Source organism: Neolamprologus multifasciatus, chromosome 20, assembly GCF_963576455.1.
Source record: "Neolamprologus multifasciatus chromosome 20, fNeoMul1.2, whole genome shotgun sequence".
NCBI lineage: Eukaryota > Metazoa > Chordata > Actinopteri > Cichliformes > Cichlidae > Neolamprologus > Neolamprologus multifasciatus.
This window is the reverse complement of record NC_140458.1, coordinates 18,678,535-18,704,386: the sequence shown is the minus strand read 5'-3', so window position 1 is coordinate 18,704,386 and position 25,852 is coordinate 18,678,535. Positions and strand designations below refer to the sequence as shown.

General features: G+C 37.7%; 2 protein-coding genes and 1 long non-coding RNA gene across 8 annotated transcripts; 1 reads left to right on the top strand and 2 right to left on the bottom strand.

The window, feature by feature from the left end:
- Positions 1-6: 6 nt before the first annotated feature.
- On the bottom strand, positions 7-12,981 carry LOC146494795 (uncharacterized). Of its 4 annotated transcripts, XM_085145062.1 has the most exons (6): positions 12,416-12,981; positions 10,305-10,336; positions 9,424-9,449; positions 7,427-7,457; positions 6,316-6,342; positions 7-5,338 (listed from the first exon to the last, which is right to left on the bottom strand). In XM_085145062.1, exon 6 carries the CDS (start codon positions 3,767-3,769, stop codon positions 497-499), a length of 3,273 nt encoding a protein of 1,090 aa, XP_085001188.1. In that variant the 5' UTR covers positions 3,770-5,338; positions 6,316-6,342; positions 7,427-7,457; positions 9,424-9,449; positions 10,305-10,336; positions 12,416-12,981; the 3' UTR covers positions 7-496. The 4 variants fall into 4 exon arrangements, with proteins under 4 accessions (XP_085001188.1, XP_085001187.1, XP_085001190.1 ...); XM_085145061.1 differs by lacking the exon at positions 12,416-12,981 and having other exon boundaries at positions 10,305-11,098; XM_085145064.1 differs by lacking the exons at positions 7,427-7,457; positions 9,424-9,449.
- A 724-nt stretch (positions 12,982-13,705) lies between these two features.
- LOC146494794 (uncharacterized) lies at positions 13,706-16,859 on the bottom strand. Its single transcript, XM_085146018.1, has 5 exons — positions 15,579-16,859; positions 15,020-15,379; positions 14,664-14,732; positions 14,409-14,555; positions 13,706-13,933 (listed from the first exon to the last, which is right to left on the bottom strand). The coding sequence occupies exons 1-5, from the start codon at positions 15,675-15,677 to the stop codon at positions 13,706-13,708; spliced, it is 903 nt and encodes a 300-aa protein (XP_085002144.1). The 5' UTR covers positions 15,678-16,859.
- Positions 16,860-16,899: 40 nt separating this feature from the next.
- LOC146494793 (uncharacterized) lies at positions 16,900-25,598 on the top strand. 3 transcript variants are annotated; one of them, XR_014871654.1, is made up of 6 exons: positions 16,900-17,793; positions 18,901-18,960; positions 20,663-20,744; positions 24,045-24,115; positions 24,216-24,366; positions 24,459-25,598. It is a non-coding gene; the product is annotated as an uncharacterized LOC146494793 (long non-coding RNA). The 3 variants fall into 3 exon arrangements; XR_014871652.1 differs by having other exon boundaries at positions 24,216-25,598; XR_014871653.1 differs by lacking the exon at positions 18,901-18,960 and having other exon boundaries at positions 24,216-25,598.
- Positions 25,599-25,852: the final 254 nt, after the last annotated feature.

The window sequence follows — 25,852 nt, the reverse complement described above, 5'->3', positions numbered from 1 at the left end:
TCCTGTCTCACAATCATTGTTCTTGTGGCTGGTGGTTTTGGAAACCCAAATCTACAACCAGAGTTCACACTCTTAAAGCATGTCTTTGTGTGGTTTTTGCTGTGCTTTTGTAGTTCACTGACTTTTTTGTGCAGTTCAGGTTGTTTTTCTGGATCAGGGAGTTGAGCTGAGATGTATCTGTCCACAAAGTCACAGACAGTTTGGTCATCATCCACATCTACTTCTACCTTTTCTCTAATCCACAGCAACATGTGTATATGCGGACTACCTCTGTGCTGGAACTCAACTCTGTAAAAGTAATCAATGATTTCACCAAGGGGCTGTGCAGGAGAAAAAAGCAAATCTCTGAACAAAGCCTCAACACGTTTATCAAACATTCGCATGGTGGTTACTGGATTTGATCTTAGGATTTCACACTTTTCTGACCAGTCCAGGGCTTCAAAATCAACCTCTTCACCTTGCTGTCTCTTTATTGCTTGAATCACTTCAGGCCATCTCATCTCAGCAGCAGAGAAAGTGACAAAGAACTGAGGTTTCCTATTTGACGAACCATACTGAATAAATCTTTGGTAGTTTTCTGCCAGTAAGCTGGAGTTCCTCTGAGTGGCTGCATAAATCTGATTGCATCTTTATTTCTTACCAGCTTCTCTACTTCTGTCTTACTTTGTAACATTCCTGATGTGATTTTGCGTCCATCTTTGGTCATAGTTTTACCTTTCCTTAGCTGTATTGTCATGCTGGAATTAGCCAAGTGTATTTCAGTAACAAACTGTGAGAAAAATAGGTAATTTGTGTCTTTAGCAAATCTTGCATCAATGTTGAAAAGCCTTGACTTGAAGTAAGCACTCGGTGTGAGTTTAAGAAGTCTCTTTTCATCCAGTGTATTCTGACCAGTAGGAAACTGCACAGGAAATGCCATGGCTTCCAAATGAGGAGTTCTGAAGAAGCTAACAGGATTGTTTCTTTCTGCAGGAGCCACACAATATGTGTTATCAGTGAAACAGAGAATCTCTTCTGAAATGTCTACAGGCTGCAGACAACTTTCTAGAGCAAAACCTCCATTGTTCAAATCACTTTCTGGTTCATCTGGATTTTGTTCCTCTGGTTGTTCATCACAGGATTGCATATTAATATCTTGTTCACTTTCAGACTCACTTTCGCACAAAAGGGCATCTTTTTCATAGTTGTCAATTTCCATTAAATCTGCTTCATCATAATCATCGCTTCCCATGCTAGCTTCATCACTGCTGTCATCATCAGGTAACGTTGGATCACAAAGCAATGCATCATCTCTGATAACAACATCTGTGTACTGTGGGTGAATCTGTTTCAGTTTACGAAGGGCTTCAATGAGTTTAGACCAGGTGACAGTCTGGAACAGCTGATGGCCTTTGTAGCACAGTCGTCTTTTCAACTTGATCCTCATTATCTGTGATTGGCTTCTGAGTCTGGGTAAACAGTCAACTGTTTGTTGGACTTCAGATGGTACACACACCACATTACCACGTATGAGTCTTTGTCTGCCCTTTGGAAGTGGAATAATCTTAGCAAAAGGTATGCATTTGGCAATCAGATGTCTCTCCAGAATGTTGAGATCACACAGTTCAGCTGGAATATCCTGCAGTTCTAAACCATTGACAGCAGCAAGCCTTGGCATGCGTCCACTTTTGAGGGAACTGTGACATGTGTGACAGATATACTCCCTTTTTCTCTCAATAGGAAAGCTGCATTGATCATGACATGCTTCATCACACACATGAACAAATTTACCAGTTAGACACTGGTGAGCTACAGTTTGGTGTTTTGAGTAATTTGCTCTTTTGCAGATTTTCACCTGATTAGGAAAAGAAGCTTTTAGACAAACAGTACAAACATACGATGGTGCTGACTTAATGTTTGATCTGAAACGAGATATGGCCTCATTCATTAAAGTGTTATCTGGATGACATGGTAAACTTTCAGCTGGTCGATGCATCTGACGATATTTTCTTTTTATGTTCATTGCACAGCTGACATTATGCATCTGTCTAAAGGAAAAACTGTTCCAATATTTTACTCTCATTCGTTCTCTCATATTGTCCTTGTGTTGTTGCTGAAATCGTCTCTCTTCTCCATAACGTTTAGTGATATAAGATCTTTTTTTCTGTTTAAATTCTTCACTTTCTTTATAAAGATTATATACATATGACTTCATGTAAGCTTTATGTTTCTTTCTGAATTCTGCACAAGTTCTGTAGGTTGTTCTTATACGTTCCTTCTGTTTTTCTCTGAATATGGGAGAATCTTTATATGTTCTTGTTATACGTTCCTTCTGTTTTTCTCTGAATATGGGAGAATCTTTATATGTTCTTCTTATACGTTCCTTCTGTTTTTCTCTGAATATGGGAGAATCTTTATATGCACTTCTTATACGTTCCTTCTGTTTTTCTCTGAATATGGGAGAGTCTTCATATGTTCTTCTTATACGTTCCTTCTGTTTTTCTCTGAATATGGGAGAATCTTTATATGCACTTCTTATACGTTCCTTCTGTTTTTCTCTGACTATAGGGTTGTCTTTATATGTCCTTATGACACATTCTCTTTTTCTCTCTCTAATTTTATCTCTTTGTCTATAGAGCTGTCTGAAATATTCTGTCTGTTTCTCTCTATATGTAGCATTTAGTTTATACAGGTCACTTTTGTACACTCTTTTCTTCTGTCTGTGATCAGGATCATTAGACTTTATACTGGAATTTTTTTTCTTTGCTTTAAAGCTTTCATCCAAAGTGTACATTTGCCTTTCTTTCTTTTTCTGATTTTCCTTCCTTTGTGGTAGTTTTTCTTGGGACAATAGTCTTCTCCTCATTTTTTTCCTTTGCTGTTTATTATATTTCAGCAGTTTATGTGAGAGTTCTTCTGCTGTCTTAGTTGAACAGGAGGCAGTGCTTGAATCATTCTGAGAAACAGAATCTGATGCTACCTGAGTTTCTGTCACCGAAGATGCAGAGGTTTCTTTATGTAAATAATCAGAAGGACAATGGCCTTTTTCGGGAGCAGCTGTCTCATTCGAATGATCCACTCTGGATGACGTCACTTCAGTGGTTAAACTCGTAGTTTTACGTGTCTGCTCAGGAGATGTTTGGGAGTTTACCTCAAAAACAGGTTGATTTAAAGTTGGTACTGGAACACTTGTAGCTGGTTGTCTGTATTCGGTGTTTTGATTAGCATCTTTTTGGTCAACGGCGTTTTCACTGTGAAACTCAACAGGCTGTAGCTCATAAGTGCAGGTTGGGGCGATGCTAAACATTCGGTATAAGCATTTGATCCTGTCAATCATGTCGTTAAGACGTGTGAACTTTAACAGAACTGCAGTTCCACCACTTACACTTAGTGACATTGGCATTCCTGTAGACTTACGTGGGTGAGGGTCAAAGTATGCGTATTCACCTGAAGTCAGCCTGCAAACTGCGATGACTGTTCCTCCCATGACTAGCAAAGCATAGCGAATGTCTGAAGCCAAACACTGTAGTCCCTGTTCAAGGCTCGGAAGATGATCTGTACCATCAAATGTGCCGTAACGAGCAAACTGAGACATGTCCACTTGATACTCGCGTCTGCGGCTGGTGACCACTGTGGGAAGCTCATCACAGGCTAGAAACACGCTGTTCACAAACCTCTTTCTGGCATCTGAATACACGTCATGGCCTTTGTCCAACACACGGTTAAGATCTGCTCTGGTAATGAATTCATCCTCGTGTAAGAATGACAGGAAAACCAAACTATTAGCCATGCATTGCTGATTCCGGTACTTTCCATACTTAGCAGAAGCCTGGCTTCGGGATGCACAGATGCTACTCACTCGTGAACGAGTTTCACTGTTTGTAACCTGTACATGAGATGGTCCTGGAGCTTCTCCATCATGCTGCGTTTGCACAGTTACCTGGGTTCTGTCTGGATTACCTGCTGTACTTTAGCCTTTGGTACAGACACTGACTGAGCACCTCTCTTTACCACATCTGCATAGGACACTGCGGATGTCTGAACACTGCGCTGCACTTCTGGACTGGGAATACTTGTAACAGACACCTTTACCTGCTCACCACTCTGAGAAACATTTACCTGTTCTTTCTCCTTTTGCCATCTAAGCTTCTGGGCCTGTGATCTTTGACCTTTTCTTGGCATTTTGCTTAAGTACAAACTGGAGCTGATATGTATTTATACACAAATATAAACAGAACTCAACCTGGAAACACTGAAAAACTTGTAGCTCTTCTACTATTGAATCTGATAAATGTACAGTTACTCAAATGTTCTTGTGAATCTGTAATAGATGTACAAGGTTGACTTTAATCTAAACTCAATATGAAAGATATTCAAAGGTCTCTCAAAACACTTGGCTCAGTTTTATTTTAGCTTTTTCAAAATCTTACATATATTTCTTTTAACCAGACTGGTTAATCTGTATATGGATATGCAGAAAAAATAGCAACAATCAAAATACTATAATAAAACTCTTAGCTTTTAAGTAGAGGTACTGCAAATGTTTCAGATATCTAAATTTTAAAGCAAATATAAACAGCTGTGGTGGTGTGGTGATCAAATGAGAGGCAATGAAGATTCTTCAGCTGAATGTTCTGCAGCAGTCAGGAAACAGGAAGTCTGGGTCCTCAGGGCAGCTTCTCGATGATAACTGCAGCTGAACACTTACACTCAGTAACAGAAATGGCTTTGTCTTTAAATAATATTAGTACACACTTACTGCAGTCAAATGTTATAGTCAATGAAACAACTAGCCAAATGTATTTGAAATAATCTAATATTTATGTGAATATAGCACTTTGGATATATTACAGAATAACAAGATTATCTTATTACAAATAAACCTTTAAAAAGGTATATTCAGGTAATTTCACCTGTAAGCCAAACTATCAGTGTTTATTACAAAGTGTAATGCTGAGACTAAAACTGCAAATGTAGGGCTGTGTAAGTAGTCTACTGTAATTCTACTACTGTATATTCAACCTTCTACTTGTAATTTCTAACAAAATGACTGGATGTGAGAGGACAGGAAAGAAGGAGCAGTGAGAGTGGAGATCTCTCAGAATTCTGAATACAGATCGACAAAGTTCTGATAACAATTTCTGAAAACTTGGATTTCTGAAAATGGGTTCTGATAAAATTAGATAGAGCAGTAGGGATAGAGGGATACAAGATAGAATGGCTTTCAAATTAGATAGAGCAGTAGGGATAGAGGGATACAAGATAGAATGGCTTTCAAATTAGATAGAGTCGGGAGAGTGATAGGACAGACAGAATTGCTTATAATGATAGAGGGAGAGGGTTGTCTGCAGCAGGTCACCTGTAAGACACAAAAGGACTGGAATTAGTGGTATTTCCAATAAGCTTGGCTTTACCATATTCTTCAGACTATAAGGCGCACTTAAAATCCTGTCATTTTCTAAAATAGGTAAATAAAATAAACAGTGTGCATTATGTATTGATTCTGGTTGTGCTTACTGACCTCGAACTGGATTTATGTGGCACACGGTGCTCAAAATTCTGTCAAATATTTAGTAAGAGTTTGGTAAGCTACAAAGCTGCACCGCTTGCTGTACTGTTGGAGCATTATGGCTACCATAGCCAGGAGCCTCTTGGAGTAATTCGTATGGTGCTTTAACATAATAGTATGGTGTGTGTACAAGGACGTGGCAACTGTTAAGAGACATGCTTACGAAGCAGATTTCAAACTGATCAGCCCATCAAGAATTTGATGGATTTGTGGAAGAGGAATTAACTGAAAAAGTGAGTGTATTGTTCTGTATTTTCTGGGCTACAAATTAACAATGTTGAGAGGTACTATGAGTTAAATGAAGATCAAATTATCTGACTGTTTTGTTTACCTTAATGTACCTTATGCTTAAAAACAGACTAATTTATTTACATGCCTTGTAATCTGAAAAATACAGTACATAGAGCTTTACACAATTAAGATTTCTACAGTAAAGTATTGGACTGAACTGAATGACAATGTTTAACATATGGTGGTGGAGATGTTATAAGGATACTTGCGTTCTATTTAAACAATAAACTAAGTCTATAAACTCAAACCAAGATGTGCTGCTACAGCAACTTAGTGTTTTTCTCCACTTTATACATGAAATCATCCCTTTAAAACTGCTTTTTGTATTTAGGTATACATAGGCAGGTTTAGGTGTATCAGGTTATCCTTGTTAGATGATTTTGAAACGTGACAAAAAAAGAAAGCATAAACAAAATGAATCTGCAAAGAAAAAATACTTTTCCCAGGACTGTACCTAAGACAAAACCTTTACTTACCAGCGTTGAGACGATCAGATCAGTAGTCTAGAGAAAGGAAACAATATATCAGATAACTGTTTAATCACTCAGACTGTTGAGCCTCTTCACACACAATTAAATTTACTTTGTCATAAAATAACTAGTAAAATCCTCAGTTTCTTTAAGCCTTTATAAACTTAACTGTACTCTTAATTTTTAGGTCTCACGTGGCTATCACGTGTAACAAAAGCATTCATTACTACAGAAGTGCAAAAAATAGGCACAAATATTTGTTGGCACAAATGCAGGATATACCAAATGTTTCTAATAAAATGTGAAGAACCACAAATTTTAATCTCATTTCAGATTAAAGACATTGGATGCAAAATAATTGTTTAAATCAGAAGTAACAGAAAACCTCCCCAGGTTTTAGTTAGTCTGGTCTGAATATGTAAATCCAAAATACAAGTAAATACTGACATGTTACAGCAATGTCAGTGGCACATCGTTTTGTCATTGAAATTAAAATTTCTTAAAATATTATACTAAAAAGTCCTTCCATTGTACCTATTGGCAGGAATATTTATGTATTTTGCAATATGTCCCTTTTTGGGAACATTTATATTTGATTCTAAAATACTGGCTTTAATATACCTATTCACACTTTTGATTTTCTTACTTTTTATTATTGCTTAAGTGTCAAAGTATCACTTCTAGTCACTCAGGCAAAATACTTCTAGTGTTGTGACTTCATGCTAATTCATAAGTGGAATATGAGAGACAATAAAAATTGATAGCTGTGGTGCTCTTAAGTGTTTAAGTTACCACCTATACTCACCTAAAGCACTTTCATAGTTTTGTTTGATACTTAAATCCACAAACACAATGAGAAATCGAACAATTGTATAAAGACAACTCTGACATTTAGCTACATTTGGACTTGATAAGTCATCATAAATGAAAATCAGACATAAATGGGCTATTAAACTTCAGGGACATTTTCAGGGGCAGTCAGAGGTCCTCTGTGGGGGGTTTGCTGCTACAGATTATAAATGCCGACTAAGTGTTTTTGCCCAGAGCAAATGGCAAGATGACACACATAGCCAAACTGTAAGTAAATTACTAAACATCACCATCACTGTCTACTTACCAGCAAAGGCAAAACCAAAGATCTGTTCACTCTATAACAAAAGACAAAAATACAGAATGAGACAACTCAAATCAGCATCAGAGTCAATAATGCATCACTCTCTGTAGTCAAAAAGATTCAGGAAATTTCTTTGTTTACCACAGTTGGAATACAAACAACAACAACTGTTTTTTTTTCTCTACACCTTAATCACTCTCCTCATAAAGGTAATATGAGATTTTATCCATTTGCAATAAGCCACACAAGTTTCTTAGTCATGTAATGTTCTAAAATTTAGGTTCTATTACATAACAGAGTAGAAATCATAACCAGTGATTTGCTATTTAAAAGCATACAACAATCACAAATGATGCCTTGTATGTAATGTTTGTAGGCTTTAACATTTGAGGTGGCCTGCATTGAAATTCTATTAAAACAAAAACAGAGTCTGGAAACTTAAACCAAGATGTGCTGCTACAATAACTTACTGTAAATATTGTGTGGTCCAACAAAAACCACACACCGAGGTTAGAGCAGACAGTTTCTTTAAACCTGCTTTAAAGACTTATCGGAAGGTTGCCGGTTCGAGTCCCGGACAGTCTCGGTGGCTGTGTCCTTGGGCAAGACACTTCACCCGTTGCCTACTGGTGGTGGTCAGAGGGCCTGGTGGCGCCAGTGTCCGGCGCCAGTCAGTCAGTGCACCTCAGGGTGGCTGTGGCTACAATGTAGCTGCCATCACCAGTGTTGTAACAGAGACAGATGGAAAAGCTTCAGGACGCCAGCCCTTAAAGACTGAAATTTGTGACCCCTGCCCTATGTGAATATTTAATTTATTTATTTAAACTGCTAGTCGTGAGCCGCTCTAATGTGAAACAAACTCAGAGAGTTATAATTCTGGAAAGATTTACAAAAACCTGTGGGGGCTTTGCTGCTACAGATTATACAGATTTGGAGACCCCAGAAAACAAAAATCCTCCCAGATGTTGTAGGTGAACAGGCAAAATCAATGACTGGCCAAAAAGAACAACTACTTTCTCACATTTGCCAAAAAATATCTTGATCATAACCAAGAGCTGTGCTGACTCACTGCACTAAACTGAATCTTCTATAGTGAGACAAAACATTACCAAAAAAACAACAACAATAAAGAAACAAACACCAGCAATAAAGTCAAACATGGTGCTGTTATTTTACTCCTTCAGGACCTACATCAAGCCATCAGGTCCTGAGCTTAAGTTTAATCACACTTGGGATTCACAGCAGGAAATTGATCTAAAGCACACGAGCAAGTCCAACTCTGAATGGTAAATGGCCTGTATTTATATATCGCTTTACTAGTCCCTAAGGACCCCAAAGCGCTTTACACATCCAGTCATCCACCCATTCACACTGGTGATGGCAGCTACATTGTAGCCATAGCCACCCTGAGGTGCACTGACAGAGGCGAGGCTGCCGGACGCTGGTGCCACCGGGCCCTCTGACCACCACCAGTAGTAGGCAACGGGTGAAGTGTCTTGCCCAAGGACACAACGACCGAGACTGTACGAGCCGGGGCTCGAACCGGCAACCTTCCAATTACAAGGTGAACTCCCAACTCTTGAGCCACGATCGAATGAAACAAAACTCTTGGTGTAGAGTAATTAGAGTCTGTACTTGAATGGAATTGAGATAGTTGGTATGACTTGAAAACCCTATATTGGACCTTAATTAAGACGATTCTGAAAGTAGAGTGGACCAAAATCCCCTCAGTGATGTAAACCAGTCATTATTAATTACTGTAAATGCATGATGGTACTTGTTGCTCATTAGATTATCTTAGGTTGTTCTGGTTTGTTTTTCTCTGCTTCATACATAAAATCATGACTTTAAAAATCATGACTTTAAAAATGCTTTTTGGTATTCATCCAGGTTCTCCTTGTTAGATGATATGAAACATGTGACAAAAGCATAAACAAAATAAACCTGCAAGGAAGAAAGACTTTTCCCAGCACTGTATTTCAAATACAACCTTTACTTACCAGACTAAGACGATCAGATCAGCAGTCTAGAGAAACGAAACAATAATCAGATCACTGTGTAATGATTCAGACTTTTGACCCTCTTTACACTCAATCCAGCTTACTGTGACAAAAATTAACCATTAAGATCCTCGATTTCTTAAAGCCTTTACCTTACTGCACTCTAAACATGAAAAACATTAGTTGCAGGGTCTCACATGGCTATAACATGTGTAATAAAAGCATTCACTACTACAGAAGTGCAAAGAATAGGCACCAATATTTATTGGCACAATGCAGGATATACCAAATATTTCCTACAAAGAAGCTTTGTGGCTCCAACATTTTCTATCACAAGTCAGTTTTAATAAAATTTGAAAAACCATAACTTTAAATTTCATTTCATATTAAAAATATTGGATACAAAAAATGATAGTCTACATAAATTACACACTGGCTTTAATATAGCAAAGATTATCGACTCAGAACTTTGGTTAACTTATTTTTTTTTAATTATTGCTCAAGTGTTTAAGCTACCACTTCCATTCACTCATGTTCTGACTTTAATGTAATACTTGAGCAGAATATGAGACACAATATAAATCAATAGCTGTGGTGTTTAAGTTACCACTTATACTGACTCACCTAAAACATGTATGATTTGAGAAGCCATCAAAATTAAAATCAGACATAAATGGTGTATTAAACTTCAGGGACATTTTCAGGGAGAGACATAGGTCCTGTGTGGGGGCTTTGCTGCTACAGATTATAAATCCTGACTATGTGTTTTTGCCTGTCAGTCAATGGATGTCACAAAAAGCCAAACTATTGTATGCTAATTGCTAAACATGTTACACAATGCTGGGTTTATATTGCTTCAGTTACAATGACTGTTTACTTACCAGCAAAGGCAAAACTCACGATGTATTTCACTCTGTGTAACAAAAGACAAAGAGGAAAAAATACAGAATCAGACAACTAAAATCAGCATCAGTTAAGATTCAGTTAACTTGTATGATATATTTGGAGGCTTTAACATTTGAGGTGGCCTGCATTCAAATTCTACTTCCTGAAAATATTATCAAGTGCACACAGTATCATTTAATATGCTGATGTTTTAAAATAAATATCTATACACCTTATTAGTAATATTAATGGCCCACTGCTGAATTTTATTTATTTAAAGGTGGCCTTTTTTATTTCATTCATTTTTCATAAAGTGAAAAGTTAAACAGAGCTGCAGATTTAGGTTGTATTTAAATGCGGGCCTGAACAAACAAGCTTTTGTTAAACAGTTTTTAAAAATGTGAAAAGTCTCCTTCTCATTAAGAGATGTTATTATTCTTGTATTTAATATGTATTTTATCCTCTCTCTCTCCCCCTTCCATTAATTAACCCCAACACAGACGTGTCCAAATTCATGGGCCGCATCCTCCTGAGGACCCGGCCTTCGCGGTCTACGTGGGCCGGAAGTAAACGGCTGGGGAAATTGGACAGTCTAGCCTTCTGATTAGCGTCACCGCTGTCTCTGAGTTTAATAAACTCGGCCGTCTGCTCCTTGCTATCTAAAATATAACAGGACACTAGCGTAAACTCTCGACCGTCTCAAACTTCTGTTTAATCAGTTTTCTGTGTGTGTGAAAATCCCGGAGGAACCCACCCTGGGGATTAATAAAATGTTATTTTATCTAATCTAATAACTTTAATCTCGGCACGTCGCTGTGACGTAATCGGTCTACAAATGCGGCCTCAGGAGGAAGCAGCCCATGAATTTGGACACGACTATGCGGCCCAGCCAAACTTCAGTTTCCAACAATGGCGGCCGCTACTAAGTTTTCAAGTTACTCTTACTAATCTTTCTGAGTCACAAAATAAACTTTTAACATATTTTCAGGCGGGAAAGTACCCGTGTAAACATCAAATATCTGCTCGGTTTATCAAGATATTGCATATTTGCAAAAGTGCTTCAACGTTTTTGGAGACGTCTGTTACCCACCAGCTCGATAGCAAGCCGGGAGCTCGAGGGTCACTGAAGCCGCCGAGAACGGCACAACTCCGGCACATCATTTTCAGATCACCGCGGACTTTCGATACCCGGGTTAAACGTAATATATAAGTCACTTAGACAACCTAAAAAAATATTGTTTGGCTTTTTTCAGTGTTTTATTTTTTCGTGAGTAAATCGGTTTGGCTGAGATTAAAGTGATTAGATAACATAAAACTGTATTAATCCCCCGGGTGGATTCCTCCTTGGTTTTCACACAGCTGACTAAACGTCAAACAGAAAACTGATTAAAAATAATTATGAGATGGTTGAGAATTTACGCCTAGATAGCAAGGAGCAGACGCCGAGTTTATTAAACTCCACCGAGACAGCGGTGATGCTAATCAGAAGGCTAGACCGTCCAATTTCCCCAGCCGTTTACTTCCGGCCTACCCGACCTTCCGAGGACCCGGCCCACGTAGAACGCGAAGGCCGGGTACTCAGGAGGAAAATCCAAATTCATGGGCTGTTTTTTTCTCCCGCTGTTGGGTCAGAGGCGGTAAAATGGCTCCTTCAAAGTTGCAGAACCTGCCGCTTCAATTATGTAATGTACCGCCATGGTTCTAAAATGGCGGCACGTTACATACCCTTACAGCCTAAATAATGAGGCGGTTTTAACCGACTGATTTGTTAGAACTAACTGCACCTTCCGTAACAGACTCAGAAATACTAACACGCCGAATGAAGCTAATGAAACAACACAATAAAGTGTAGCATACAGTCAAATGAACCATTGTCATTTCAAACTGGGTCTGTAAAAGCACTAGGCGTTAGCATTGGGTTGTCAGGGCTAGCTTCTCGAAAACTCCTTTAAAATAGAAAATTTACAACTTCTCACTAAAAAAGCAGACATTGTATTGCTTTAATATGACTTATACTTTGACTGGCTTTTTAAGTCACTAACAACAACTCGGTGAATCACTCAAACAGATAATAAACATTTCAGAGAAGAGAAGAGAAGCAGCTTACCGGGGCAGCGATCCGGGGGAAAGTGGGCGGAGGTTCAGAAGTGAGCCAGAGACGTAAGAAAAAAGAGGCGTTCACTGGTAGTGGGAAATTACACAAAATGGACCTTGAGAACGTAAAAAAAAATGTAATGTAAATGTAAATTTAATAATAATTTTACAGTATTTTTTGCCACAGAAAAAAACTAGCAGAAATTAATTTTTTAAAGTTGAATAAATATTTCAAACATGATTATTTAAATTTGAATTAATGATTAAAAGTCATAAATCAATATAAGGTCATTGTGTTAAAATGTGATGTATTAATATAGATTTATTTAACTGACTGAAGCAATGACAACAGTCTTCTCCTGAACACCAACACCAAGGAGGTGGTAAAGAGTTCACCAGACCTAAAAAAACAAAACAATGCAGGACAGTCTGCAAAGATGTCGAGTCAGTCAGACATTGTGCAGAGCAGATGAGGAAGAAGTTGTAATCTAAAATGGAGAACAATAAATACAGCCACCTAAGCATCCTCACAGGACAAGATGAACTGCAGTGAGAGGGTCATCTCACTGCACTGCAGGACTCAGAGGTTCAGGAGGGTCTTTATTCCCATTGCCATGAGGCTTTTTAACATCAACTACTCACATGTTCTTCTCACATTTATTTCTTTTATTCTAATAAACATTGGTAGTAATCATATAAATTCTGAGCTAAATGGACTTGCCCTGATAGGCTTCAGCCAGCACAGAAGCTAATACACCACAACACTTAGGGAAACTGAAAATGACTGTTATTAATGTTTTCAAACTGTTTAAGAAAAATATATATAATCTTTCAGCCTTCTAAAAAACACACACATAAAAACAGTATTATATGATGTTGAACATACAGATAGGCAGTTGTTGGCCTACAGGAGGAGTGTTCTTTATCGAAGGTTTTAAGTGCTTAAAACGTCTGTTAAGCTCTGTACAGAGCATGCAATGTAACTGTACATTAGAGAGTGTTTTATAAACCATGTCTTCTGTTTCATTTAATAAACATGAGACTGCTTTATGCATATTCAGCTATTTATTAGATTTTATCAGATTACAAAACACTTAGCATAAGAATGCAATTGAAACTATAACTTTTAAATATTGTTTAAATGAATGAACATAGCAACTTGAACATTTTAAAAAATACAAACAAAACAAATGAACTATATTTATATATATAGATCTATATATATATACACATATCTATATATATATCTATATATATATATATATATATATATATATATATATATATACATATATATATTTATTTATTCTGTTTTTTTTATGTCTACTATTTGTTTTCCTTTGATTTTTACAGTAACAGTGATCGTGTCCTTCTCAAACTCCTCCTTGTAGGGCTTCCACATTTTCTCTTCAATGAAGAGGGTTTCTCCAGTTTGAAGGAGAACCTGCAGCTGGGTGGACTGCAGTGCACTGCACTGCTCTGCAGTGGCCACACCAACTATAGATACTTCAGTCCTTTCATCTTCCTTTGTCTGTCGATACACAAAAAGCATATATTTAATATGGTAATCACGTCTTGATGCATTCTCAATGATCCATGTAAGTAAATCCCAAAAGGTTGATTCTGTTCATCTGGACGTAGCATTTTCAAGTGGGAGAAATGTTTCGTCACTCATCCAGGTGACTTCTTCAGTCTCTTTTACCCAATCTTTTAAACAGTACATTGCATAATGACTGAAACTAGCCCACTGAAGAAACAATAGGCTGGGAGGTCAGTTCATTGGTCAATAATATACAAATTGTCATGCGCACTGATCAAAGACCACAGAAACCTGCAGTCCGCTGAGACTGAAGAAGTCACTTGGATGAGTGATGAAACATTTCTCCCACTTGAAAATGCTACGTCCAGATGAACAGAGTCAATCTTTTGGACCACCTATAATTCTAAACATTTTGGCAAATGACATTACTATTACATGTTGGTACAAACATATGGCTTCTTCATACCTCAATCTTTGTATGGGAAGTCGTCTGGAGCTGTACTCCATAGGCAGAGCGGTGCACTTTCACATGGGAGATCTTTAGCTGATCTCCCACATGAACATCGACAGCTGACGCCTCCCTCCACAAGGAGACAGTCATGGTATGCCCATCCTGAAATCACAAAAATGACAGAATGAAACATTTATTCATTAACTAATAGAAATCTCAAATATGCCTATTTTCACCATTTTCAATATTTCACTTTAGTTGCACCATTACCTGCTTTAGCTGGAGCGTTCTTATTGGCACCAGTTGTTTGCCTGAGCAAACTGTCCTCACTGCCGAACACTGAAAATTCAATTAAAATATAATGTCAGTTATAGTGATTGCATAAATCTGTGTGTGTACATATAGGTGCTTCTTTCTTGACTTACTACATCTATTATTTTATTATTGTTGTTAATGATAAATCTACAACCATTTACAAAATAATAGTGGTTGATCTTGTTCTCACAATTTTGTGTTTGTTTGACAAGAACAATAAAATTATTATTTTTACTTTTAAAGACAAAAAAGTAATGGTTTCTTAGAAAACCTAAAGCAATATCAATTCTGATGGAACCACAAATATTTACTTCCACAACCTCCCCTTCCACTGTCATGAGCCCTCCAGATGTTGGGCTCATGTTTAGTGGTGTTGCTGGGGAAGGTGGATTAAGAAGCTCCTCCGCCTTTATGATGAGGGCCTCTGACACAGCAAGGGCAGGAGCTTTAAAGAACTGGGTCCTTGCTGTAATGTTAATGAGATAAGGGGGAGCTTGGCCCCTCAGCTCATGTCCCCTCATCATGTAGGACATGTCTTCTTTTACTTTGGAGGAGAATTCTTCAAATAAAGTGATTTTTACCACTGTTTCACCATCAGTGATGGCTGCCACTTTATTTTTTTTTGTTGACAGTGGTTTGACCCCTCCATCCTGCATATCCCAGCTGATCACCTGATAAATACATAAATAAAGAAATGTATTTCTATGATCTTACTCCATAGCCACGTTCATACATGTGAAAGTCTACATCATATGATTGTTGGGTTTTTCTCTGTATTTATTATTGTACGATCTACTGTACAATATAAAGCGCCTTAAAGCGACTGTTGTTGTGATTTGATGCTATATAAATAAAATTGAATTGAGTCACCTTTAGCTGGTCGCAGGATTTTAACACCCTGATGTGAATGGGTGGGGGCCGGAAGTACGGCGTCTCAGGCCGGTTATCTGTCAATTTCCTTAAGGCCATTCTGAAAAAAAAAAAAGCAAAACAAACACATTAACAGGTTCATACATTTCTGCTGGATCCAGTTCTGATAGAATACAGTAACATCTGTTGCTTTCATGTCGTCTATTCACATTTTGATATAAAACAAACACATCATGAACTTCCTCAACCCTAAGTGTGTTTCTGAGGTTCCTGCTTGATATTTACATACCTGAAAACATTTCAATATTTCTGTAAAAACCCAAATTATCTTTACAAAATGTTGGTCTGAAAATTAATTTAACGCTTATGAGCCTTCATAAAATACATACAAATATTACAGCACATGTAAGTCTATCCAATTCACTCTGGATGGAACGCAGAAAAAAAAATCACAATTTTCTTTTCCCCACTTAATTTTTTTCAGATAATAATTAAAATAATTATTAATTAAAATAATACTTGAACATAGGTTACAGTGGACAATAGAAAACAATGAATCATCATAGGAAGATTATCTGAAAAAGGATTCATGCTCCTGAAGTGAAAAACAGCAACATTACATCTTAAAGATTGCCTGCCTGCCCTTCCCCCTCCCCCAACACATACAGGGCAGGTGCGCACACACACAAACAAAAACATAGTGCACCTGCTTGGTCTCTGTGGCTTTAGTTCGTATTGGCTCCCCTTTTTAATCATTTGAGACGATAAAATTATAGAATTACTGTCCCTGCTTTTAGGTGAGTCCCGCCCTCCTTAACTGGGCAGAAAATGGCAATTTTTTGACCAGAAAATAGCTCTGTGGGAGATGACCACCACCCTTTGCACCAGGCAGTGGAAACATTAGGGCTGAATAGATTTCTCTTTTATATATGTTCCTGTCAACTATTCCTCCTGTCTGCTATGTATATTGTCTTCCGGCACAGTACAATTTCATGACAATACAGGGCTATGAATACGATAAATACTTAGCTATGCTCCTATTGGTTACTCAGCTGCTGTATAGACTGGGAAAGTAATTGGCTTGCAAAGTTGGGAGGCGGTTGCCAGGGCAGAGTGCCAACCTTAAGCAATTTTTTTCTACTAACAGCCCAAACGTAACGTCTTAAAGTTTATAAAACTGTTATAGATCTGGAAGATTTGTCTGATTCTGTAAGATCTTAATATTTCATAAAAAAAATAGATGCCATTTTCATGAATACATTCAGATAGTTTTTTCAATTAAATATCCCTGAAACAATAAGTTCATCGACTATGACACCTACAAATACATTGCTATCAATACTAAATGTGAATTTATCAAAAGTGATTTTTTTTCTTCGAGAGAAAAATGAAGATACACATATATAAAACATTCGTAGGCCGATAGAAAAGTCAGACCGAATTTTAGGGGTACTTTGACAGTCTTTATATTCACAGGAACTTAAATGGCTAGATCTTTTATCTTTCACTACATTATAATGTGTTGTACATAGTATAAAGGCAATAAAAAAACGGCTCCAATATCAATACTTACGTTTTATGAAGTTATCACAAGAGCACAAAGTAGAAGAGCTGTTACTCTGACCGAAAGTTTCTTCAGAAAGACCGGGAAAGGGACCGCTGGTCTTTTATGTTACAAATTGTGATGCAATCTGTTGTTACCTGCCTGATTGGCTAACTATGATTGTTGTTTTTCCCAATTGTACTGCCTTATGTTGATTTTGTCCCTTTACTTTAGGGCGGTTTTTGTTGGTGATCAGACCCGATTCTTGTCTAATTTGAATTATGAAATTATCAGTACTATTTTATAAGTCTCAAACTTACAATTTAAAACGTATAAAATTACTAGTCTTTTTTATTTTTTATGTAGTTAATGTAGTTATGTAGTTTTTTTTAAAGTTCGACTGCTAAAGCCCTGCATGTATTTTTTAGATGAGCTTTTATTTTGAAAGTGGCGATCTCTTTTCCTGGTGTCATGGGGAAGCACGCCCGACAGATCCACGTTACTGCTAGTCCCCGGGACAGAGTGCGGGAAATCAATGCGGTTCGAATGCGTTCATGGACGCAGGAGTGCTAATTCCCTCCAGATTTCGCCCGAAGGCGCAGGTTTCAAGGCTGCACACGGTGACTGAGCATCCTAACAAAGGTTCAAGCTTCAAGGTTTTACTTCAAAAAGGTAAGCCAAACTTGGTCAACACATGACAGGAAAAGGTAAATGTATTAGCTATGTTAAATATAAGTGCCTAATCATGATAGCTTGCTCTAGGGTAAAACACTTAAGGTCAGAAATCTTTACAGTTGTGTTCATTGTAAAGCTGTTGTTTAGGGTATGTTTAAAATAATGTATCATGTAGTTGCACCACCACAGTTATGAAACTATGAAATGTAATGATGTAAAAGCTATAGCATGGTTGGGGTTTTGGCTTGGTGAGCTTACAGCCTCCTTAAAATCTGTCAGAATTATCTACAGACAGACTGTTTAATTCATATAACCATTTAATTCAACAAATATATGAAGAAATATGTCAAAGTTAGTATGACTTTCAATCATGAACAACATTGATGTAAAGAAAATCTACCAAACTTTACCAAGTATAACTACAACTCCCAGAATGCACCGGACGAGGGAGCAGGTTGGGCCTGCTGCTCTGGCCAGCTTACCCATGGGGGCAATGACAGTGGGAGTTTACATGCTAGGAGTTTTTGCAAGCATGCAAAAAAACCCCGCAATAATATCACGGTTTCTTTTTGGCAAAAATCCAATTCTATAGTAAAGAGACACAGCAGAGACTCGGGATGAAGATTTGTATGAGTTTGTAGTTAGCCATCTGCTGAGCAGGGAAAAAGCAATACTGACATGTATGCTGCACTAACGCTATTTGCAGTGCAGTTACATTTGTAAGAGAAGCTGTAGGTGATATAACATGTTTTCAGTAAATCGCTTACATTTTGCCTGAAAACAGAGCAGACTAAAGAGCTCACTGTCATTGTCCAGAGTTTGATCACTCAGTGTCTATGTTTTGTGATTATTAATATTCTTTGTTTTAATTCTTTTTCTGGTTACTTGTTGTTATTTGCAGTGTTTACGTGTTCTCTGTGCATTCCTTGTATTGTGTCTAATGTTCTTGGTTCTATGTTCATGTTTCCTGTTTTACTTTTGAGAGTCTCGTGCCCCGTGCTTGAGTGTAATCTCTTTTGCTTCCTCCTGGTCTCCTCTGATTAGTGTCATCTGTGTCTCTCTCCTGTGTGCTATTTCCATGTTTCCCTTTGTGTGTACATATAGGTTGTTTCCCAATTAAGAGACCGCACGCTTGAAGTACGCGCACTACATGTACTACGTACGGTGAGTACTATAAATACCAGAAGTGCGGAAGTGAGAGACTTGTGAAATGGGACGGTCCTGCCTTCCTTGCGCTGTTCAGGTTACCTAACAACCATGATACTAACTGTGAGAAACGTTTCATACAGCATTGTGTGACATAAGTGAAGGAGGAAAAATGTTTTTTTGGTTTTTAATTTTTGTCATGAGATCACTTTGATTAGTTGAGTATCTGAGGCTGAGACCACAGGACTGTAAAACATGATTGTTGGGCTTCATTTCTGTACTGAACAGTCATTTAAGATTAGTTAGTAAATAACAATTAGCTAATGTTGTTCATGAGACTAAAGTCATCTCACTGTGGTAATGTAAATATAATATGGCCAATATTTTATGTACTGTCAGATTATTATGAATATGATGTAACACTATAGATCAACTTAGCTAAGAATATATAAAGCATATAAAGAATTACAGTAATATGATGCAACAAACACAGCAGTGCTACTAATCCAAAATACTCAAAGAACTGAAACAAACATTTATTTTTAGCTCCATTCTGCTGCTGATACATACTTTAGGTTTCTGGATATTAAACTTGTTCTCTCTCCCACACTGCAAACACTGGATGATAACATTATTTGAACATTACCTAATAAGACTGATTCAGGACAGACAGTTAGTTATGTTAAACTTTCCTAGCAGTCCTTCACAAACAGGGAACAGTCTGTCTATTCTCTCCATCTGTCAGCTGCTGCTGGCTCTTCCTCCTCCTCTTCCTCACACACTGCTGAGTTTGTCCTCGTGGATCATCAGGGGTGCAAAGCCTCACAGATGATGTGCAGCAGTGGGTCACTCAGTCTGTCCTCACTCTGGACACTTGCAGTTGTCACACATGGAAATCAAATGTGTGATAAGCTGCAGGATTCAAACACAAGTGTAACTTATAAACACATGTTCATACTTTTATTCCACAATCAGAGAGAAAGAAACAGAGAGAGTGCAGGACAGACAGGTGACAGTCTCAGGTGTACACACTGCTACAAACAGGAGGATTTAGTGTTTGTGTTATTACGAGTGCTAAACAAGAAGAGTTCCCAGATGGTACAGTGGACACATGTGTGACTCCTGTGATTAAAGCATCTTTCTTTCAGCTTAACGAGTGAACCGTCAGCTCGTTCAAACACACGTTAAAGTCCGTTTGGCTCAACACCACCGAACAGAGGCAGCAATATAACAGAGCTAACATTAACAGTGCAGTGAATCCTGCTTGTGCCGTGATATTCAGGACTGCAAACCGAGCAGCATCACTGACTTTCAGCTTGTTGTGTTTGTGGATATATGACTGACTTTAATTATCCATAAAATCATCAAATTTCTCCTAATTCCACACATTTTGCCTCAGTAACTGTAACATTCAGATGACTACTATCCAATTATTTCTCTGATGCTTATGCAATAAGAGCCTAATAAACTTAAAGCCACAAGACCGTAAAGCAGAGGTATAACTGTATGAGCTACAAAGTTTAAATGTTTTATCACAATCATAGTGTCCAGCTCACAAACAGCTAATTGTTTTAGTGTTTTCTCGGAAATATCAGATGTAACTAGTGATGTCACAATGAAAATGAAATAATATTGAACAGTATAGAATCAGACATGTTAGAATTTGCTTAAAATTCTACTTGTTTTATTTTTAAAAATTGTGCAACATTTTGTTTTTCAGATGTTTTTGCTGAATTGATCAAGACTGACTGTAAGAGTGTAAACATCGAGTAACTATGATGTTCGAGCCCTCTCAAGAACAGGTAAATAGTCATTTAGAGATTAAATTTGTCCCAGTTACTTTGCCCTACTCTGTCTGTAAAGCTTCACTTTTGTCACACTTCCTGCCTCCAAGAAGCTGAAGTAGAAGTAGAACTCTGTACCAGAACCTTTTTGTGACTTTTGTGACATTTCTGTTGATGGTGTAATTGTTGGTCTTTTGTGAATTCTAAGTAGGTGATTACTGAAAGGCAAGAGAGAAACTGAAGGCATCAGGTGACCTGTGATATGTCAGAGCTGCAGAGAGGAATATTTGTGACAAGTATCCAACATTTGGGGAAAAATAGTTTCAAAGATGCATATTAAACAGGCAAGCTTTCATATTTAGACGACATAAACTATTACTTACTTTTAATCATTATTATGTGGTTAAGTACTGGACTGTGTGCTTTTGAGGCCAAGTCACACGGGGTTTCTTAGCTTAGACTGATGAGTATTTGAAATGTCAGCAATTCTTGATTGTAACACCTTTTATTGTAGTTTTAACACTGATGAATCAGCTTTCATAAATAAAGCAAATGTTTCATTTATCTATATTAATAAGTAATGCTTAGTAGAGTCATCTTTGCTGAATCCAATGGTGAAACATGGAGAATTTCTCCTCTACTCTGAGTAGAGCTAGATTTGGTTAAAAACGATAAAAATAAGTATGGCATTTGACAAAATACTAAAGGTTTTTTGCTTTGCTTTTTGGAATGTTTGTAATTTGTGCATTGATAACTTCCCTTTTTAACCAGTGTCAAACAATCACTGGGTGACCAGTGTTGTCATCATCAGGGCAGGCCAGCACAGCAGGAAAAGTGAAATGGCCAGGCTGAGAGTTACAGTGGGATACAAAAGTTTGGGCAACCTTGTTAATAGTCATTATTTTCCTGTATAAATTGTTGGTTGTTACAATGAAAAATGTCAGTTAAATATATCATATAGGAGACACACACAGTGATATTTGAGAAGTGAAATGAAGTGTATTGGGTTTACAGAAAGTGTGCAATATTTTTTTTAGACAAAATCAGGCAGGTGCATAAATTTGGGCACCACAAAAAAAGACATGAAATCAATATTTAGTAGATTCGCCTTTTGCAGAAATTACAGCCTCTTAACACTTCCTGTAGGTTCCAATGAGAGTCTGGATTGTGGTTGAAGGTATTTTGGACCATTCCTCTTTACAAAACATCGCTAGTTCATTCAGGTTTGATGGCTTCCAAGCATGGACAGCTCTCTTTAACTCACACCACAGATTTTCAATAATATTCAGGTCTGGTGACTGAGATGGCCATTTGAGAACATTGTACTTGTTCCTCTGCATGAATGCCTTAGTGGATTTTGAGCAGTTTTTCGGGTCGTTGTCTTGTTGAAAGATCCAGCCCCGGCACAGCTTCAGCTTTGTCACTGATTCCTGGACATTGGTCTCCAGAATCTGCTGATACTGAGTGGAATCCATGTGTCCCTGCACTGGCCACACAGCCCCACAGCATGATGGAGCCACCACCATATTTTACTGTAGGCAGCAGGTGTTTTTCTTGGAATGCCGTGTTCTTTTTCCTCGATGCATTACGCCCCCTGTTATGCCCAAATAACTCAATTTTAGTTTCATCAGTCCACAGCACCTTATTCCAGAATGAAGCTGGTTTGTCCAAATGTGCTTTAGCAAACCTCAAGCGTCTCTGTTTGTGCTGTGGGTGGAGAAAAGGCTTCCTCTGCATCACTTTCACATACAGCATCTCCTCGTGTAAAGTGCGCCGAATGGTTGAACGCTGCACAGCGACTCCATCTGCTGCAAGATGATGTTGTAGGTCTTTGGTGCTGGTCTGTGGATCGACTCTGAATGTTCTCACCATTCGTCGCTTCTGTGTATCCGAGATTTTTCTTGGTCTGCCACTTCCAGCCTTAACTTGAACTGAGCCTGTGGTCTTCCATTTTCTCAGTATGTTCCTAACTGTGGAAAATCATGATGGTGAACAATCTTTGTCTTCAGGTCATTTGAGAGTTGTTTTGAGCCGCTATGTTGCTACTCTCCAGAGAAAATGAAAAGAGGAGGGAAACTTACAGTTGACCTCCTTAAATACTCTTTCTCATTATTGGATTCACCTGTGTATGTAGGTCAGGGGTCACTGAGGTTACCGAGCCAATTTGAGTTCCAACAATTAGTTCTAAAGTTTTTGGAATCAATAAAATGACAACAGTGCCCAAATTTATGCACCTGCCTGATTTTGTTTAAACAATTATCGCACACTTTCTGTTCATTTCACTTCTCAAATATCACTGGGTGTCTCCTATATGATATATTTAACTGACATTTTTTATCGTAACAATCAATCATTTATACAGGAAAATAATGACTATTAACAATGTTGCCCAAACTTTTGCATCACACTGTAACTTAGGCATGGGCTGGGTGTTCAGTTCTCACCTGTTCCTGTTTAGGGAGAGACATCAAGCCTCTCAGGGTAAGAAAGAACAGTAGAGCACTCAGCGATTATGACAAGTCCCCTTATTACCACTGTTTGTCTCACAACCAATACCATTTTTTTCCTGAAGCCTAAAGCTCACCATATTGTTTTAATTAAACCTGCAGCAATGTGCTTTTTTTCTTAACAAAATGGCACATAAGAAAAAGGTTTAATTTTGACACTTAAATTTATTCCCAGAAATAACTTTTAATACACAGGTAATTTTAATATCAGTTATTTGTACTCAAATGCTATTTATTAAAATTATTTATACTTATATTAGAATGTTACTGTGATAAAGGTATCCTTTTAGGTACTGTACTCTGTAGGACACTAAGAAAGGAGAGTGATCATATTCTGTGAGCCCTGGTAAATAATGCTTGTTCACAGAATTATAAATGACTGTAACTCCTGCTCCATCTTGAGCGCCATCCTCTAACCCTGTTGCTACCTGGTGGGTGGCTCTGCCCCTGAAAAAGTGTCTAGCCTTTGTCAGTATGTGTAAGACTGGCTTTCTATATGGTTTAGTGCAGACAGAGCTCCGGGACCCTGTTGTCCTTTTTTCTGATCGGTGCTGGTGTGTAGCTGGCAATGCAGTGTGTAAGCACACAGTTGTTTTGCCCTTTCAAACAGTACATTTTTCAGAACTGAAGCTGCAGGTTGTATCTTCACACCTGCACCGAGACAGAGCAACAGTGGGACAAATCCAAACAGCAGTAAGTGCTGACATTCATATTCAGGACTGACCCTTTAATGTTCTTTTATAACCTGTTATAAGTAATATGTATAAGTATTTTTTTTTCTTTTATATTTGTTATTGATATTTTTTTTCAGGGTTTGGAACCAGGGCCAGTTCCATGGATCAATGAACGTTCATTCAAAGACATTTTTGAATAATGATGCAGGTACAATGTCAAGTTATTATTATTATTATTGTTATTGTTATTGCACAGATGACTTTCACAGTGCCTTGTTTTATCCTCACATTATTATGGTCCTTTAAAGGAGTACGCTGTACAAGAACTTGGCTGGTGACCCACTTTACATCTTCTTGCTAAACACTGGAGAATCATGCAAAGACATTGATGTAACAAATTGACCTCTTACCGCAACCATGGCCTTCAGTGACAAGAAGACCAGTCTTAAGACAGCACTGGTGAGCGTGTTCTCTAACCAGGAGCCCAGATTACCCACAAAATCTGTAAACATTTACCAAGATCCTCCTCTTTATCTGCCACTGCCACTCAGTTAGTACAGGCTGGATCCCACACAGAGTGTGCATGTCTACAGTGAGGAGGAACTCTTCAACCTTGAAAGCTTACTGGTCACAGAGGACATGGTACATAAGACTGAGACAGCAAAAGGAGAACAGACAGCTGACCAGGAATGGCATCAGCTCAACAACGCAAGGATCACATCTTCTCTTGTTATGTGAGGGGTGAAATTGTACAGAGAATGCTTTATTTTGAGACGTATGTCAGAATACTGGAGAACAAGGAGAACAAAATATTTGACACCATTATTGTGCACCCTCTATCAGATGAGCTATCTGATCTCCAAGTGAACTGTGTAACTTAACTCAGTGAGATCCTTAGCCCAAGCTTTAACCAGGGGTTTGTTTTGATAATACTTAGGAAGCTGACATGTAATGGTGTCAAATATTTTGTTCTCCTTGATGCTTCTAATTGCTCTCTCCTCAGATATCATTAGACGTGAAATGTTCTACACGAATAGTGTGTGTGGTGGGATTTGTACTGTGAAAACATTTTATGCTAGTATTCTGACGTGGGCGTCAGAATACTTTCAAAACACATTGGCATCATGGTTCCAGTCATCTCATGAGAGAGCCATATCCCAATTGCATTGAATAAGGTGGATCAATTTCATGATGTTCTGCCAATTTTTCACAGTTCAGCAACAGGTAGTTGAGGTAACTTCAGCTTGTTTAGCTTTTATTCAGTGTTTGTGTTATAAATGTCATAAGTCTTATAAGTAATCACATTTTTAACTAGATTATAATATTTTTGCTATTTGTACTGTTATTTATCTGCTAAGCTACAATATTTTATTATTATGAATTTTCTGCTAAATTATAGTATTTCTGCTACTATGTTACATTTCTAATAAATTATACTATTATACTACTGTCTATTAAGTTATACTGTTGTACCATTTATTCCAAGTTGTTTTGTTTGTGCTAAATATTAAAATTTCTACTGAATTAAAATAATTCTGATATGTTGTACTATTTCTGCTAAGTTATTGCATTTCTGTTTAGTTGTTATGCTTCTGCAAAATTATTAAAAGTTCAACTGCTTTTCAAATACTGACTTCAGCTTTGTCAGCTATTTTCAGCTGTTTTCGGCAGACAACTTCAACTTTACAGCATCCACACTGCATTTAAAATGCAGTGTGGATATATTTCTGCTTAATATATTATTTCTGCTAAATTATAGTATTTCTGCTTTTTATAACTTGCTCTCTTCCCCAGTGGCGCAGTTGGTAGTGACACAGGTCTTCAACCCAAAGGTCGTGGGTTCAATCCTACCTTGGTCAACATGTTTTTTTCCCTACAAATTAATACACTATCACAGACCAGTGATTCATATTCATCATTTATTACAATTCTGCAAACGTTTATG